The 17623-nt window shown below is 41.2% G+C and overlaps 1 protein-coding gene across 6 annotated transcripts in view; it reads right to left on the reverse strand.

Annotated features, from left to right (window-relative positions):
- TENM4 (teneurin transmembrane protein 4) overlaps positions 1-17623 on the reverse strand; it is a 736598-nt gene that overhangs the window by 214637 nt on the left and 504338 nt on the right. For all 6 annotated transcript variants that reach the window (XM_068140091.1, XM_068140118.1, XM_068140125.1 and 3 more), the window contains 2 exons: positions 13267-13481; positions 3816-4026 (listed from right to left, as the gene is read on the reverse strand). In XM_068140091.1, coding sequence (XP_067996192.1) covers positions 3816-4026; positions 13267-13481 — 426 coding nt within the window. The remainder of the gene's footprint in view (positions 1-3815; positions 4027-13266; positions 13482-17623) is intronic.

The following is a 17623-nucleotide window of genomic DNA, read 5'->3' on the forward strand; positions in this document are numbered from 1 at the left end:
CATCATCTGCCTGTCTACAACCTCCCTTCAGGTAGGTGTAGAGGGTGATAAGGTCACCCCTCAGTCTCCTCTTCTCCAGGCTAATCAATCCCAGCTCCCTCAGTCTCTCCTCATAGGGCTTGTGTTCCAAGCACCTCACCAACGTTGTTGCCCTTCTCTGGACACGCTCCAGCAAGTCAACCTCCTTCCTAAACTGAGGGGCCCAGAACTGGACACAGGACTCGAGGTGTGGCCTAACCAGTGCAGTGTACAGGGGCAGAATGACCTCCCTGCTCCTACTGGCCACACTGGTCTTGATGCAGGCCAGGATGCCATTGGCCCTCCTGGCTGCCTGGGCACACTGCAGGCTCATGTTCAGCCTACCATCAACCAGCACCCCCAGGTCCCTCTCTGCCTGGCTGCTCTCCAGCCACTCTGACCCCAGCCTGTATCACTGCATGGGGTTGTTGTGGCCAATGTGCAGAACCCGGCACTTGGATGTGTTAAATCTCATGCCCTTGGACTCTGCCCATCTGTCCAGCCTGTCGAGGTCCCTCTGCAGAGCCTCTCTACCCTCTAACAGATCAACTCCTGCCCCCAGCTTGGTGTCATCCACAAATTTACTGATGATGGACTCAATGCCCTCATCCAGATCATCAATAATGATTTTAAAGAGCACAGGGCCCAGCACTGATCCCTGGGGCACACCACTGGTGACTGGCTGCCAGCTGGATGTAGCACCATTCACCACCACTCTCTGGGCTCGGCCATCCAGCCAGTTCCTAACCCAGTGCAGTGTGCTCCCATCCAAGCCATGGGCTGACAGCTTGGCCCAGGAGTTTGCTATGGGGGATGGTGTCAAAGGCCTTGCTGAGGTCCAGGTAGACCACATTCACAGGCCTCCCCACATCCACCAGGCAGGTCACCTGCTCATAGAAGGAGATGAGGTTGGTCAGGCAGGACCTGCCCTTCCTAAATCCATGCTGGCTAGGCCTGATCCCTTGGACATCCTCTAAGTGCTGTGTGATTGCACTCAGGATGACCTGTTCCATGATCTTGCCTGGCACTGAGGTCAGGCTGACAGGCCTGTAATTCCCTGGCTCATCCAACCAGATGAGTCCTCACTCAGAGGGGAGGTATGCCTGAAGGACTGACTATACAGTTTGGCTTTAGGAGCTGATCATTATGATCACCATTATCACTTTTGTGCTTTCTTCTGCTACCTGTGATTATTGATTAATGCTTAACACATTTTCCCAGCAGTTCTATCACCCTCGCAGCATCTCTGGGGCAACACCACTCTCAGTTTTACATAGTTTCATAGTTTCATAGTTTCATTCAGGGTTGGAAGGGACCACAAGGATCATCTAGTTCCAAACCCCCTGCCATGGGCAGGGACACCCCACACTAGAGCAGGCTGGACAGAGCCTCATCCAGCCTGCTCTTAAACACCCCCAGGGATGGGGCCTCGACCACCTCCCTGGACAACCCATTCCAGGGCTTCACCACTCTCATGGTGAAGAACCTCGTCCTCACATCTAGCCTGAATCTCCCCACCTCCAGCTTCATTCCATTCCCCCTAGTCCTATCACTACCTGAGATCCTGAGAAGTCCTTCCCCAGCCTTCCTGTAGGCCCCCTTCAGATACTGGAAGGCCACAATTAGGTCACCTCGGAGCATGGTGAGCAGCTGAAGCATGAGACTAGGCTGTATCAGAATTAGCATATCAATCAGAATTCAGGAGTTCTAGGCTGCTGTTCCTCTTCTCAGATCACAATATCCTACTTCTTCCTGTATCACAGTTGTACATTTTAAGCACACTTTCACTGTAAGCCTTATGTCAAGTGTAATAATGAGAGGAGATTTTTTTCTATGTGCCCCTGCCATGGAAATCAAATTAAATGGTGCCTTGCCTCTTGACAGTCAACACAACTCCTCTGCAGGTTCCTCACCCCACACAGACAGATCTAAGGCTCCCATCACATGCAACTTGATTTATTTGTTTGGCATTGCAAATTTACCCCCCCCACCCTGATTCATAAACACTGTGTCAGGTTGCTGTGTCCCCTTTACTCTGGCACTGACAAAAATCGTAACACCACAGTCCTGTGGTATTTATAGACTTAAAATCTAGCAACTTTTGTTGCCAGACCTCATGAATACACTAGAAAGGCTCTGAAGCACTACAATACATTCACACAAAACACACCTGCTTTGATTTTTTCTAAACAAGCTGTTGAAATCCAGATAAGAAGAAAGGTACCAATTTATTAAGGCTATTGCATTTTTTAATGGTACTTAAAAGAAGCTGCACTTCTCTGGCCAAAATTAATGGAGAAGTTACATATTCCTATGATTATTTTTTTTCTTAGCTCAAATGCATTTCAAAGTGCATAGCTTGTGCTGAAACAGTTTTTCCTGTACACTTTGAAATCAAAGACAGCTAGAGACTGTCCTTTAAAACTGTTTTCTGCTGTGAAAGCCTCACTGATTTTCCTGTGATGGGAAATTTTAAACTGAAGAAACTTTTAGACATGGAATAGAAAGATCACTTTCAGAAAAATACACGGAGGTTCTTCTGGGCAGAAGGTAGTTAGTGCAAGTAAAACTTACATTGTATAAATGAAAGCACATCTGCATTCTATAGAACTTCAATTTCATAAGCTAATATGCAAAACTCTTTCTGGCATTGCCTGAGCATGACCAGGATTGAATATGTGCATTTCCAGGTTTAAAATTTCACACAATATTACAGCAGTTTCCACTTCTGCATTAGATAAACTTCAGCACTACATTGGAATATTGGGATCTTAATGACTTTTCTTTAATAAAACCTAAAGTTTTAATTAATCTGCCAAGTCAAATTACAGTCCATAGCTCATAGGTAACTATTGCAGACAGCTGAGATTCAACACCAATGCCTCTTCTGGGAGAGGGATTAGTAGCAAGTTTGGAATTAATCTGTTTTTATCAGCAAAGGAAAAAAAAAAAGTCTATTAGACAATGACAATAGCTAGAAGAAAGCCGAGTGCTAGTTTCATGGAGCAATATTTAAACTAGAGCCAAACAGTTTCAGTAAGTTGGTCAAATTTTAAAGTAAGTATTATTGAATCAGAAAGAGATTCTGATATTTACTGGGTAGAGAAATAGTATCTAGTATGCTAGGCTGCCTACAGGTAGCATATTTTCCTCTTTGGACAGCAACAAATTGGTGCCTACATGCTGAACTGGAAGAGAACTTTACTGCCAGAGAAACTGAGAGACCTGTTTAGTTAATTTGTTTTTAAGAAATTTCACCTTCCTTCTGTTGGCAAGGACAAACAGAGGTTCTTGTTGTTGTGTTTCCTACTACCAAGCCTTGCAGTGCTCTTTACTGTAGTTTTAACCCCAGTACTCTGACTGAACTCTAGCTTGAGTAATTTTGACAGTGTTCAAAGGCAGGACTGTCTTTCACACCAAACTGTTGCATGGTGCTGCTGTCTGCTCTTCAATCATTTCTATACCTCTGCAGCAGAGAGAAAAAAGAAAAACAAAACAACCAACCAAACAGAACAAAACCTAAATTAAAAGATTGTCAAAGGAACAACACGAAGCAGGGAATTCCGAGTTTGTAATCCATCTTTGGCACTGGGTAGAATCTTGTTATGGATATAGTTACTGAAAAGGCCTACGAAATATTTATGGGTGATTTAGTGCCTAACGGTATTCAGCCTGTTGTTAAATACATCCTCCACAAGCACTCTATCCAAAACCACAGTAAGCTTCCATGCAATCTGAGAACGTGTGTTAATACCTGGCCTGAAGGCATATTTAGGAATAATGCAGGAAATCCTTACCAATAGCAGTAGTAAGAAAAGAAACCACTTCCGATTCCTTGCCATCATTGTAGAAGGCTAAATGCCATATTCCTGAATCTAAATACTGGATGAAGCCTGTCTCATGACTGGACAAGGGCACAAAAGCTCTGTGCTGCCGCTGAGGTCCTTCTAGGCTTCTTGCCTCCTGTGTCAGTAGACGTCTTCCATCAAGGAGCTCAACAAAGTCAAACTGAAACATAAAAAAGAACAGTGTTTGTGTGGATTTCAGGCTACCTTAAGTTTAGTCTCTGGTTCTGGGTCTGTCTTACGGGGGAGACAGACATAGTTCACATTGGGTATTAGAAAGATACATCTACAGAAGTGTAAACACGATTTTGTCCAGTAACTCCAGTATGTTCCTGAATTACCTGCAAGCACTCATTTTGGAAATAACTGTGCTACAAATATATATTCTGAATTACATGAATCAAGAAATCAGCATTATTTAGAATGTGACTTGGGGCATATTGTCCCTACTGATACATTCTTATTCTGTGGAAAAACAGCCAGGGAAACATAAGGTCCAGGGTTCATGCCTAAATTACTTTGTATGCATGGAAAGAACCTTATTTGTTAACTTCTTTGTGTCCTAACTAATACAGAAAGCAGGCAGAAAAATTTATTCAGTCTAAATGGGTTGCTTGCCAGAACTGCTATGGGTCACCAAGGCAAGAGGTATCAAGGAAAGTAAAGAATGAAGTAAAGAGTAAGTAAATTCTAGCAGAGATTTTGCAGAAGTGTTTTGCTTAGCCAGGAAAGGCTTTATATAAAAACAATAGCAAAAGTGGTTAAGGGATGATAGAAGATAATATGGAAAAAGAGACAAAGAAATATAGAAAAGTCTCACTCAGTAGCTTTTGGATGTTTTCCTCAAAAGGACAGACATCTTTATTTTGTTTTGCCAGAGTAACTGCAGATGGACAGCTGCTTTGAGTTTCGCTACTAGTATTGTAACTACCTTTATTTCATAGAATCATAGAATAGAATCAATAAGGTTGGAAAAGACCTAAAGGGTCCTCAAGTCCAGCCTGTCACCACAGACCTCATGACTACTAAACCATGGCACCAAGTGCACGTCCAATCCCGTCTTGAACATTGCCAGGGATGATAGTGACTCCATTACCTCCCTGGGCAGCACATTCCAATGGCTAACAACTCTCTCAGTGAAGAACCTTCTCCTCACCTTGAGCCTAAACTTCCCCTGGTGCAGCTGTGTCCTCTTGTTCTGGTGCTGATTGCCTGGGAGAAGAGACCAACCCCTTCCTGGCTACAACCTCCCTTCAGGTAGTTGTAGACAGCAGTAAGGTCTTCCCTGAGCCTCCTCTTCTCCACGCTAAACAACTCCAGCTCACTCATCCTCTCCTCATAGCGCTTGTGCTTGAGGCCTCTCACTAGCCTCGTTGCCCTTCTCTGGATAAGTTCAAGAGTCTCAATGTCCTTCTTAAATTGAGGGGCCCAGTACTGGACACAGTATTCAAGGTACTGACCAGTGCTGAGTACAGGGGTGCAATGCCTTCCCTGCTCCTGCTGACCACATCTGATGCAGGCCAGGACTCCATTGGACTTCTTGGCCACCTGGGCACACTGCTGGCTCTTGTTCAGCCAGCTATCAATCAGTACCCGCAGGTCCCTTTCTGTTTGGCCACTCTCCAGCCACTCCAACCCCAGCCTGTAGCTCTGCATGGGGTTGTTGTGGCCAAAGTGCAGAACCCGGCACTTGGACTTGTTAAATGTCATCATGTTGGACTCTGACCATCTGTCCAGCCCATCAAGGTCCCTCTGGAGAGCCCTTCTACCCTCTAACAGATCAACACCTGCCTGCAGCTTCGTGTCATCTGCAAATTTACTGAAGACTGACTCAATCCCCTCATCCAGATCATCAATAAAGATGTTGAATAGGATGAGGCCCAGCACTGATCCCTAGGGGACACCACTAGTGACTGGCTGCCATCTGGATGTGGCACCATTCACCACCACTCTCTGGGCACAGCCCTCCAGCCAGTTTCTAACCCAGCACAGAGTGCTACTGTCCAAGCCACGAGCTAACAGTTTGGCCAGGAGTTTCCTGTGGGGGACAGTATCAGAGGCTTTGCTGAAGTCCAGGTAGATTACACCCACAGCCTGCCCCACATCCACCAGATGGGTCACCTGATCATAGAAGGAGATCAGGTTGGTGAGGCTGGACCTGCCCTTCCTAAATCCATGTTGGCTGGACCTGATCCCTTGGCCATCCTTCAGGTGCACAGTGATTGCCCTCAAGATGGTCTGCTCCTTAATTTTCCCTGGCACTGAGGTCAGGCTGACAGGCCTGGAGTTTCCAGGTTCCTCTGTCTGACCCTTCTTGTGGATGGGCATCACATTGGTCAATTTCCAGTCATCTGGGACCTCTCTGTTGAGCCAGGACTGGTCGAAAATGATAGAGAGAGGCTTGGCCAGCTCACCTGCCAGCTCTCTCAGCACCCTAGGATGATCCACATTGCCCTTATCCTGCAGGGCCTCATACTTATTATGCAAGGGCAATGGGGGAGGGAAAGGGGGCAACATGTGTGTAATAATAGCATTTTATGTGGTAATATCTTAACAGGACAAGTCAGATATAAGCCTAGCAGACACCACAAATGTTGAGTGAACTGTATCTAATCTAAATTTTACTGTGTTTAAATGAACAGGACCTCATCACCCTCTACAGTTACCTGAATGGAGGTTGTAGCAAGAAGGGGGCCAGCCTTTTATCCTTGGTGTCCAGTAACAGGACTAAAGAAAATGGTTTCATGCTGTGAAGGTTCAAGCTGGATGCTAGGAAATAATTCCTCATAGAGAGGGTTATCCAACATTGGAAAGGCCTGCCCAGAACAGTGGTGGAGTCACCATCCCTGGAGGTATTTATGTAGCACGTGGATCTGCTGCTAGGGACATGGTTTAGGATTGACCCTAAACTGGATTGAAGGTTGAACTGGAAGATCTTTGAAGTCTCTTCCAATCAGAGGTTTTCTGTGATTCTGTGAGCAGAACCCAGCAGCTGAGGCACAGCTTAGTTTTTCAATTCCCTGACTTCACTTGATTTTGCCTCTCTCATCTAGTTGGACAAATAAGCTTGTAGTTTTTGGCAGGAAGGAGGAAAACAGGCAGAAAGAAACAACACTGCTTATTTTTGTACCAGTAGATGTTGTTGCACTGAACAGCTGCTGAGTGTTGACTGAGTGTGACAACAATATTAAACCTTCTTATGCCTTTTGACTTTATTGTAGCAAAATTTGGGCATTTCTGTTACTGGTTTGATATGGACTTCAAAGTCAATCAAGACAAGAACCTGAGGACATGTTCTTTCCTCTGCAGTAATTTCTAAGGTAAAAAGAAAGTGTTCATTCCCAACAACATTGAGAAAAATCTCTGCATGACAAAGCTTGAACATGAAATGACAAAATTTGTCCTTAGAGTGTTTTCAGTAGTGTATTTTAAAAATGTATTTACATGAATTATTTTTAAAGTTGTATTTCAGTATACAGATCTCTGAAATTTGGTGCTGAAGTGGCTTTTGAGAATGTGAAAGCTGTCACACCTGTAAAGGGCCTTCTTTTCAGGTGTCTGTCCAAGTAAGCTTTGGCAGGGACAGTTTATTTCAAAATAATGTAAACATAAATTATTAAAATTGAGAGCATAAAATATAAAATGGAAGGTAACTACAGAATCTAATACACAGTTAAAAATGTTAATTTGTTTTGAGAAAAATTTAATTTTAAAAGCACATAGTGATAGCACAAGGGACAATGGTTTTACACTGGAGCAGGGCAGATTTAGATTGGACATTAGGAAGAAGTTCTTCAATGAGAGTGGTGAAACACTGAAACAGGTTGCCCAGAGATGTGGTTGAGGTCGTGTCCCTGGAGATATTCAAGGTCAAAACTGATGGGTCTCTGAGCAACCTGATCTGTTTGGAGGTGTTCTGGCTTACTGCAGTGGTATTGACAAGATGTCCTTTGAGGGTCCCTCCTAACCCAATGCATTCTGTAATTCTGTGACTTAAGAAAATAGTCCTGAGAGTTAGACACTGTGAGCCAGGTATTTGTAGTCATTCTGAGGATGAGCTTTTGCTTAGACTGATCACTCCTCATGCCTCAAACATGGCCATGCCTGACACAGCAAAGAAGGGCCATGACAGAGGACAGCCTGAAGCTGTCTGGTTGCGGGCAATGTCTCAAAGGAGTTGAGTTTGACTAAGGAATGCATTGGCCAAGTACACTGAATAAGTAAAAATCGGTAAGAGGGGCAAAAACCAAACCTACTCATTTCCACTTTGGAGCATGATGAGACAGACTGACTAGAGTTAGAAAAGGTAAAGTTCATTTCACAAAATGCTGACATCTCTGGCAGCTTGAATTAGTTTTCCAGTTGGACTGCAGTCAAAGAAAGAGACTTCTAGAATGCAATCTCTCTCATCCCAGTTGATATAAGAAATGTCCCATGGACTATGAACAACTATTTCTTGCTACACACTAGACATAGATGCTTAAAGATTAGTGAGTAAATCCAATTTTGAGGCACCCAGCTATGCAGAGGTGCTGTTGTTCCATTCCAACCTGGGTTGCACTTACTTGGGGCTTCCTGCCAAGAGTAAAAGCTTATCTTTATAAATATTTGCAAGGTGCTGCTGCAGATGTTGATGAATTTGGAAAGTTATGAGCTGTAAATATTAATTGAACTACAAATGCTTTATTGCATTTTAATACATTCAGAGATTTTTAATATGCAATTATTAGAGTTATTGCAAAGCAAGGAAATCATAGATAAAATACCACGTTAATCAGATTGTACAAGTGGAAAAATGCCTCCCACAAGATGTGGTGGCCAATCCCTGAAACTTGTGATTTAACAAAATCTGGCTTAAGTTTAAAAGTTTGCAAACTTATTTGATCTAGGAAGATTAAATCTAAGAGACTGCATAAAATTGTGTAACTTTTTTTATGGTTTGTTGAGAAGAATGAGAAAAAATACCCCTTTAGTTAACAGTAAAATATTCTAGGCTCTATTTCTAAGACTATGGCAATTTGGAGCATTCTCTTTCTCCATGTTTTTTAGTGTCCATAGTTGCAAGTAATCTCAACTATAAGAAAGATTACCACAGCAGCAAACCATTCCCAAAAAGAATCTGGAATAGTTTGTTGGTTTAGCATCAATAAATAAAACTTTTCACATTTTACCAAACTCAGGAATTGATGCAAGGGCTCTACAATTACGGGTTAATTGAAAGATCCCAAAAGAAAATAGACTATGTTAGGGGTCACACTAAAGAAGATGCATTATCTAACCAGAAGACATAACCAATTATCTAACAGAAAAACAAACAAAAGAAAAACGCAAATTGATTGGAATGAATGGAATGAAGCTGGAGGTGGGGAGATTCAGGCTGGATGTGAGGGAGAGGCTCTTCACCGTGAGAGTGGTGAAGCCCTGGAATGGGTTGTCCAGGAAGGTGGTTGAGGCCCCGTCCCTGGATGTGTTTAAGACCAGGCTGGATGAGGCTCTGGCCAGGCTGATCTAGTGTGGGGTGTCCCTGCCCATGGCAGGGGGGTTGGAACTAGATGATCCTTGTGGTCCCTTCCAACCCTGACTGATTCTATGATTCTATGATTATAAGTTAGAATTTTACAACTGCCATCAACAAGGTAGGCTAGGGAAAAGTAGATAACCCTTGACTAAACCCTTCTGGAAGAGACAAGACCACTGCTCCAAGCACACATTTTGCCAAGGCCTTCTTTATGAAATTCCATATAAAATTTAGAAATATAAAACTCACTGCGCAGAGTGTTGGGATGCAACAGATAGGCTGGTTGTGCAAAAGAAAATATGAGATTTGTGTGTTACGTATAAAGTACAAAAGCCACATTTATAATTTCAACACAGCAAAGAAAGTCACCAATATAATGACTCCTACAAATAAACTTTGGTGAAATTAAATATCATAAAGATATACAGAAGGAGAATAATCACAGAATAGTTTGGGTTGGAAGGGACCGCTAAAGCTCTTCTAGTCCAAATCCCTGTGCAGTTAGCAGGGACATCCTTAACTAGATCAGGTTGCCCAGAGCCCATTCTAGCCTCACCTTGAATATCTCCAGAGATGCAGCCGCAACTATCTCCCTGGGCAACCTGTTGCAATGTTACAATACCCTCATGGTAAAGAGCTTGTTCCTAATATCCAATCTAAATCTGCTCTTCACTAATTTCAAATCATTGCCTCATGTTACCACTGCAGGCCTTTGCAAACAGTCTCTTTCTATCCCTCATGGAGGCCGCTTCAGGTACTGGAAGGTTGCTATTAGGTCTCCCTGGAGACTTCTCCAGACTGAACAACCCCAGCTCCCACAGCCTGGCTTTGAAGCAGAGGTGTTCCAATGCCCTGACCATTTTCATGGCCCTTCTCCAACTCACTCCATCAGTTCCATGTCCTTTCCGTATTGAGGGCTCCAGAGCTAACTCCAGGTGAGGTCTCAGCAGAGCAAAGTGGCAGAATCACCTCTAAGAGGTGTTTTAGTTGACTACAGGTTTACAAAATAATGAATTCAGAAAAAGAAATAATCTAAACCTTAAAATATTTACAAGTAATAAATCAATTTTGATATATTGCCTCCAACTTCACTAGTTATGTCTACAGAAGAGGGTGGGGGGTTTGATCTGCTTCTACTAGCGTATCACAATTTTTATTCTTTGAATAAAAACGTCCCTGTAGGCATTTTTATGGTGGTTTGGTCCACATGATGATTATTTTTTTTTTTTTAAATTTATTACTTTGCAGCTCAAATTAGTGGCTACACAAAAAGAAGCACTTATATGGATTGAGCAAGTGCATTGCCTTGTCCAGCATGCAATATTGAGACATGTGACTCTCTCACAGTCAACGTCTCATTCTCAGCTCAGCCTTCAACTGATACACAACCATGCAGTGTTAAATGGGAAAAGCTCTGCCACTGCCAGATCACAATATTCCAGCAGAAGTTAAAGAAATACACTAGCAGTGATGGTGAAATCTGTGAGGGCTTCTGAATTGCTTAAATCATTCCTATGGTTGAGTACAGGGCCCAGTGTAGAGATTTTGCTTTAAGTTTAATAGACCTGAGGCTTAGGTGTCAAATTTTACATTTGTTATTTAAACTACTCATGTGGTAAGTGCTGTTCCATCACAGAAATTAATAATGATAACAAGTAAAATCAATACAGACTTCTGATCTGTAGTCAGTATTACGTGACCATGACTTGAGCTTTTATTTAAATACAAGAGGTTTAAGGGTTTGAATCCTCCTGTAAAATGAGACTAAAAATGGGCAATAACAGCACCACTGTGTCACTGCATTTATGAACTGCTGATCCTATTGAAATATTTTAATTCTGTGGAAAAATAGGCAGAGAAAGCACAGATTTATGACACCTCTTTGACATAAATAAGTTGCAGGTGTGTTAATATGTAAAAAATACCGTATTACTCAGAAAGATCGTAATAAATATACCTTTGCTCAAAAGGAAAATAAAGGCAGAATATTTCTATACATCTCAAATAGCTGTGTTGGTTGCTGGGCTTTTCAGTGAATAGTGGATGGCACATGTCTTAAAACTGAAATGTAGAGAAAATGACCTACAAAATCCATATTTAAGGGAATGTTTTTTCATATTTTTTCCAAGAAAACAATTGCTTGACACAGCTTCTGTCAAAGCGTGTCAGGAAAGGCAATCATTTCTACTTCTGTCCCACAGACTAATAACTTGTAGTGGGTTGAGAGAGAAGGCCTAGCTTTCCCTCCCCCACAAAGAGGAAAAAAAAACAAACCACAGCTAACTCAGTTTGAGAAGCCAAAGGGATGCTATGTTTACAAGCGATGTGAAAATGCAGGTTGTATATATCCACAATATATACAGTATTTACAATTTATGTACAGAAATATACAGCAAGGAAAAAAAAAGAATACAGGAACGAAATTCCCTCCTCCAGACAGAGAAGGGTTCCTCCCACTGTACACCCTCACTTTTTTCCCAAAAAGGGTTAGAGAGAGAAAAAGGCAGTTATTAAGGAAAAATTGTTTTAGTAGGCCTCATGCGAATTAATTACAGGATTAGTGCTTATCTTATCCAAGGTCGCTCTGGATAGGCGCCCAGAAGCAGGCAAGCTGGAAAAGGGAGAGGGAAAGGAACGAACTGAGAAAAATTCCAGCTGCACTAAAACTTAAATCTGCGTTCTACCAATCTACCAATGAAATTCATTTAGACCTGTCTTTGTTTACAAAATATTCAGCCAGTGTATACCAGCACTGTCCCTTTCTTAAAGGCACAGCCTTAAATGGTCACATAACTATATCTTAATTTCTGCCTAAGCAGTCACCTGTAAAAACTGGATTTTGTTTGGCTGTACACCAATTATGGGCACTGACCAAGCTCCAACTAGCCCAAGTCAATGTGCATAATGAGAAGAGGTGGCTTAAGGCATTTCAGCACTTAAGACAAAAAGGAATTGTGCTCCCATGAGGGTAAGCAACAGAGGTCTTCCTGCTCTTACCACAAGAAGGGGGAAAGGCAAAAGAAAAGAAAGGTGAGAAGTAGAAACAGATCTGAGATACGTGCCTACATTTTGCCTGTATCTGGCACTAAGCTATGGCAGTTACTCTATCGCCTAGTGACTTCTCCCCAGCACAGAAAGTAGAATCATGAAAAAGAGAGAAGACTCACAGGCTGGAATGAAAACAGATTTAACAAAAAAGCAAATTAATATAAATGCCAATACAAAATATGTAAAGTTATATAGAGCCCAGCATAAGTGCAGCAGTCCCAATATCCAGAAAGGCAATCATCCACAGTAAGAAGACAAGACAAATCGTGAGAAGCTCAAGCAGGAGGCTCTAGCATAAGACTCCAGTCCCCAGACTTCCACCTTTACACTGAGTGGGATGCTCATGGTCTAGGATACACCTGCAGCCAACTCAAGTCAGCTGTCCTGGCTGACTCAGAACTGCTAATGGCCTGCAGCCCATGACTGGCCTGGGATTCTGTCCCAGCAAAATCAGAACCACCACTTAAAAGGTTATTCTTTTTGCTGTAGTTTGATTGTGGCTGCTGCTGCTAGGGGCACAGGATAAAGAAAATGGTATCTCATACTGCTAGGAGCAGCCAGCTGATGGTGAGTGATAACCAGCCCAGAAAAAAAATTTCTCCTTCTGGCAGCTTGCTGTTTTAGGCAAGTGCCTGCTTTGCCTGTGCCTACAGCCCACCAGTTTAATGTGTGCAAATGTTGCAATTATCACTGGATTCTCTTTCTCTGGATGGATGATCTTTAATATATTGCAAGCATACAACAAATTCCTGAAAGAAATAGCTGAAATAAAACAATAAGCCATAGGAATATACAATTTAAGAGAATTATTATTTAATTGATACGAGGTTTCATTACCTGTGTATGTGATGGTGGGAGGCCTTTTCTGCCATAGATGCCAACCAGAGCAGCCTTTCCTAAAGACACATTGAATTTCAGATGCACTGGGTGGTCGATGAACACCTGAGATCTCCAAAAGATACCAGGAGGGATCTTCTGTGTGGCTCGTCTTCCAACATCAATTTCTCCAGAGTCTATAAAACTGTCATCTGGAAAGAAACTACTGGGCTTTCCTGCCAAAACACAGGAACAAAAAGCTTGGATTAGCTTTAGATCCTAAAAGTAATCCAGTCAGACTGGTATCTCTAACACTGATCTTCAGAAACAGTCTATTAGTGCTCTGAGGCCTTCAGAGTACTTTATCTAGCTAATATACATGATTATGGGAGGAAAAGCTGGAAGGGTTATTCCTGGCTTTCATAACTGTTTTGTTTAAAAACATGAACATGGGAAGAACAACCTGGAGAAAAAAATGGCCTTTTGTTTAAGTTGTAACTTCAGAGAGTGTGTAATCACATTCTGAAAATAAGAATAAATCATTATATCATCTGACATTATATCATAAATGAACACAAGTTCACAGACGAAGAAGTCATTGAATTAGCAAAGAGAAGCATTGTTAGAGTGAGGTAGACGTCACAGAATGGAATGGCAGTGTGGAGAACAGCAGCATGAACAATGCTTAAGTGAGGAAAGGAAAATGTTTATTAAATTTGTTCTTGACAGTGATAACAGCATTTGAAATTCGTTCAACAGCCTAAAAAAAGCTTAAGAATAAAACAGTACTGAGAAAAATGAAGGAAATCAAACCCTGCCCTTGAGTAACATCTACTAAGAAATCTGAGAGGTTTTAACTGAACTTCAATACAATCTGTAAAGTGTGTTATGATTATTCATCTTCTTGCAGAAGACAAGCAAATGGAAGCATCTGTTTCTTAAAGGCACCACCAGGTTGGAGAGCCTGAGTATCCAGATGGCAATCAGTACAGGTCATAACATCCAAGGCAGTCAGCAGGGAGCTCAGCATCCCTGGAAAACACACCTAAGAAACTCCAGGTTACAAATTCACTGACTTGCAGTTCTCAAAACTGGTGGCCACTTCAAAAAAATTGAACCCAAAGATAATCCCAGAGAATAAGGGGCAGAATGAAAAATAAAATGCCAGAATGTGGCCTTTGAAGCCTTTGCTAAAGGCAACAGCCACATCTTCACCTGCACTACATAGAGATGATGAAGGCAACTGCTTAGCAAACAGCCTTTACCTAAGATCACTTCTGGTCAAAAGGTATGCAGTAAAGAATTGGTTTTTGTAGGGAGAGTATCATGCCACCAGCTAAGACTAATTATTAATTTTAGAATCTCAAAGAAATTTGTTCTCTCCATGCCATTACAGCACACTATTCTGTGTTGCACAGATCAAGCAAGAAAATGAGAAGGAAATTTCCAGGTACCTATAATTTTTGTAGGAAAATCACACTGTCTTTTTTATTTTATTTTTTTTTTCTCTTTCAGAACCTACATTAGGGAAGTGGGAAACCAAAACATCTTTTCCTACCCATTATGAATTTGGGTCAGATAGTCTTCAAATTGACTTGCTGTGGTGAAAAGGTGATTGGTAGAACAGCCTTTCATCTTATTGTTTCAAATGATGTTTCCTTTGCTATTATATTATATTATATTATATTATATTATATTATATTATATTATATTATATTATATTATATTATATTATATTAATTACATTTCCTTAAACTTCTCCATATACCATCCCACATAAACTCTCCAAGAGAAAGAGATGGAAATTGCAAGCTGACTCTGAAAATCTGTATAGAAATTCTGTGCATTTTAGCTGTCAACAAAAGAAAGAGCTGAAGGTGTTTCTCTGTAGGATGGAGCATTTTTCCTCTTAGTTCTTTTCTTTCTCTCTCCTTTTTTTCTATTTTTCTTTTAAACTGATATAAAACTTTCTTAGCAGAACTTTTGGCCCCAGTAAGACTAACCCTTGATTTAGAGACAGCAACTGCTGGAGCAGGACTTGATGGCATTTTTCATTTCTCTGCTCTCTTGTGACAGGAGTTTTATGCACACCAGTCCAGTCTAGAAAACATAGGGTGTATACATGTTCATAGTAGAAAAGCTTCTGGTGAGTTTATAAGATCCTCATTTATCCTTCTTCATTGCATTAAAATAAATACTAGGGGGAAATCTGAATGCTTTTTATCCTTTTTTATTCAAAGTGTGTATTTAAATAGAGATAATCAGAAGCAGGTTAAGCAAATGGACATTCTTTCCAAATGGTTTTGTGCCGATAGAGTACAATTGTTCACTGAATATCAGCTAGCTTGATTCTAAAGGGGATTACTTTATCAACTGGATTGTTAATGTTTATTTGGCATGCTAAAAATTACTTTTCACGCTGTCAGGATTAAAGGAAATAGTTCCCATGTCTTCATGGAAAGTTTCTTATTCCATTATTGTAAAATGGAAAAATTCTGTATTCCATTAAAAACCAGCTAAAGACAGCACATGGTTTGATTCAAGTGAAGGATATATTTTTCTGATTACTACTGACATGTTTTATAGATTCTTAGAAATTCAGATGAAAACTTGAAGCATTTGTTATGCACCCTGATTGTCCATTAATAAAGACTGTATGTTGGGGGTGTGAGAATTTAATATGGTAGATGTTGCTATGCAAGAGAGAGCATGGAGAAGCTGAGTGTGGTGTGCATTCTGCCTGTAGAGAGAGCAGTGCCTGCTCATGCCAGCCAAAATGCTTCTGTGATAGCAAAAGAGAATTCCACTGATATAATTTTACATACAGTCACAAAGTGTATGTCTCTTCTTGGTGGACAGCTGTATGTCTGAGAAGCTGATATCCTAGAAGTTATTATATCATGTTGCCAGGAGTTGACATCTATGCTGGTACAGAAGCCCAAAGAAAGGCTCTCTTCACCTGGATGAATTCAGCTCCTGAAGTCCATCCCTCTTTCATTTGGTTTTAACTTAGAGCAGGATCAGACCCTAAGGACCAGGTACTTCACAAAGAAAGTACAATAAGAAAGCCATTTCACTTTCTAATCAGAAATTAGGTTTTAATCAGAGTGTCTGATTCCTCAAAATTAACTTCAGGTCTGAATTCTTAATTGGGCTGTCAATTACTTTGTTCTTTCCACATAATACCTTGAACTTTTCAGTTGCTGTAGCAACTATTTCTAATTTAACTTGGATATCAAAATGAACTATTTCATTTCAAGCCTTGCTGAATCTGTTTGTATTTTTGACAGCAAGGTACCCTGACTCATCAAAACACTTAAGAATACACATTTCTCTGACTTCAATCACAGTTAATTACATGCTTAAATATGAGCATGTGATTAAGTGCTTTGCTAAACAGGAAGGGGCTTAAGCACAGGTAAATACTGTGCTGGAGCACAGCAACGGTTGAGAAGGAATGGCTTGCTGAGAATTGGCAAGACACTGGTAACAATTCATTCAGATCAGCTGTGGGGATCTTCCAGCTTATTTCTATGTGATCAAGATGACTTTCAAATGGCTTCCAATCCACCTCAATCACCTACATCCTGGTTTAGAAGAGCAACCACACAATGCTGCTCCAGGATTAGTTGTATAATCACTTGATGAGGAGAGAGAAAGGCATTTTAAGGCTGATGCTCCTGCAATAATGATGTTGTTCTGATGTGGTTTTAAGTCACGATGAGATATTCTCCTCTAAAGCCTACAGATTCCCTAACACCTCTACAAAGCACTAGTGTGATAGGTCTTCTAATTACATAACTGGGGTATTTCCCTGATTTCTCTTTTGGCACAGCTTATTTGGCACAGCTTACTTCTGCTGATGTCACTATAAGCATGGCTGACAAACAAGTCAAGTGGAGGTTTTTGATCTGGACAGCAGCTTTGGATCCATCCATTTATTTTCCTTTTGACTTTTAAAAAGAAACTAACAGATCAAAACTAGGTTTTTCAAAAATTAAACAGATGGCAAGTTGGGGGGGGGGGGAAAGGATCTGTCATGAAGTATTTTTGAATACAACAGCAGGGATATCTGCAGCTTGCTGTACTGTCTACTAAGGTTTGCTGAGAATAACCTGCTTAGCTGATTTTCCCTTGTAGCAACTTGATGTCAGCCATCGGTTCTAGTAAACATGCTGTTTCAAGGAACATACATAATTATGGCCTTTATTTGGGCTAATAAAGACAGATAAGCTCTTAAAGACAAAAATCCTACAATTCATTTGAATTGAAAATATAAACATAGGCTCTTAGCCAAATCTAGGGACCTTCTGAATCCACTGAGTTGCCAGAACAGTAGCATTCTTATCTCTTACCCACAAAACTACCTCCTCCAAAA

The sequence above is a fragment of the Melanerpes formicivorus genome, unplaced genomic scaffold (genome assembly GCF_026170545.1).
Source record: "Melanerpes formicivorus ecotype bairdi unplaced genomic scaffold, bMelFor1.0.p_v2 SCAF_1, whole genome shotgun sequence".
Taxonomy (NCBI): domain Eukaryota; kingdom Metazoa; phylum Chordata; class Aves; order Piciformes; family Picidae; genus Melanerpes; species Melanerpes formicivorus.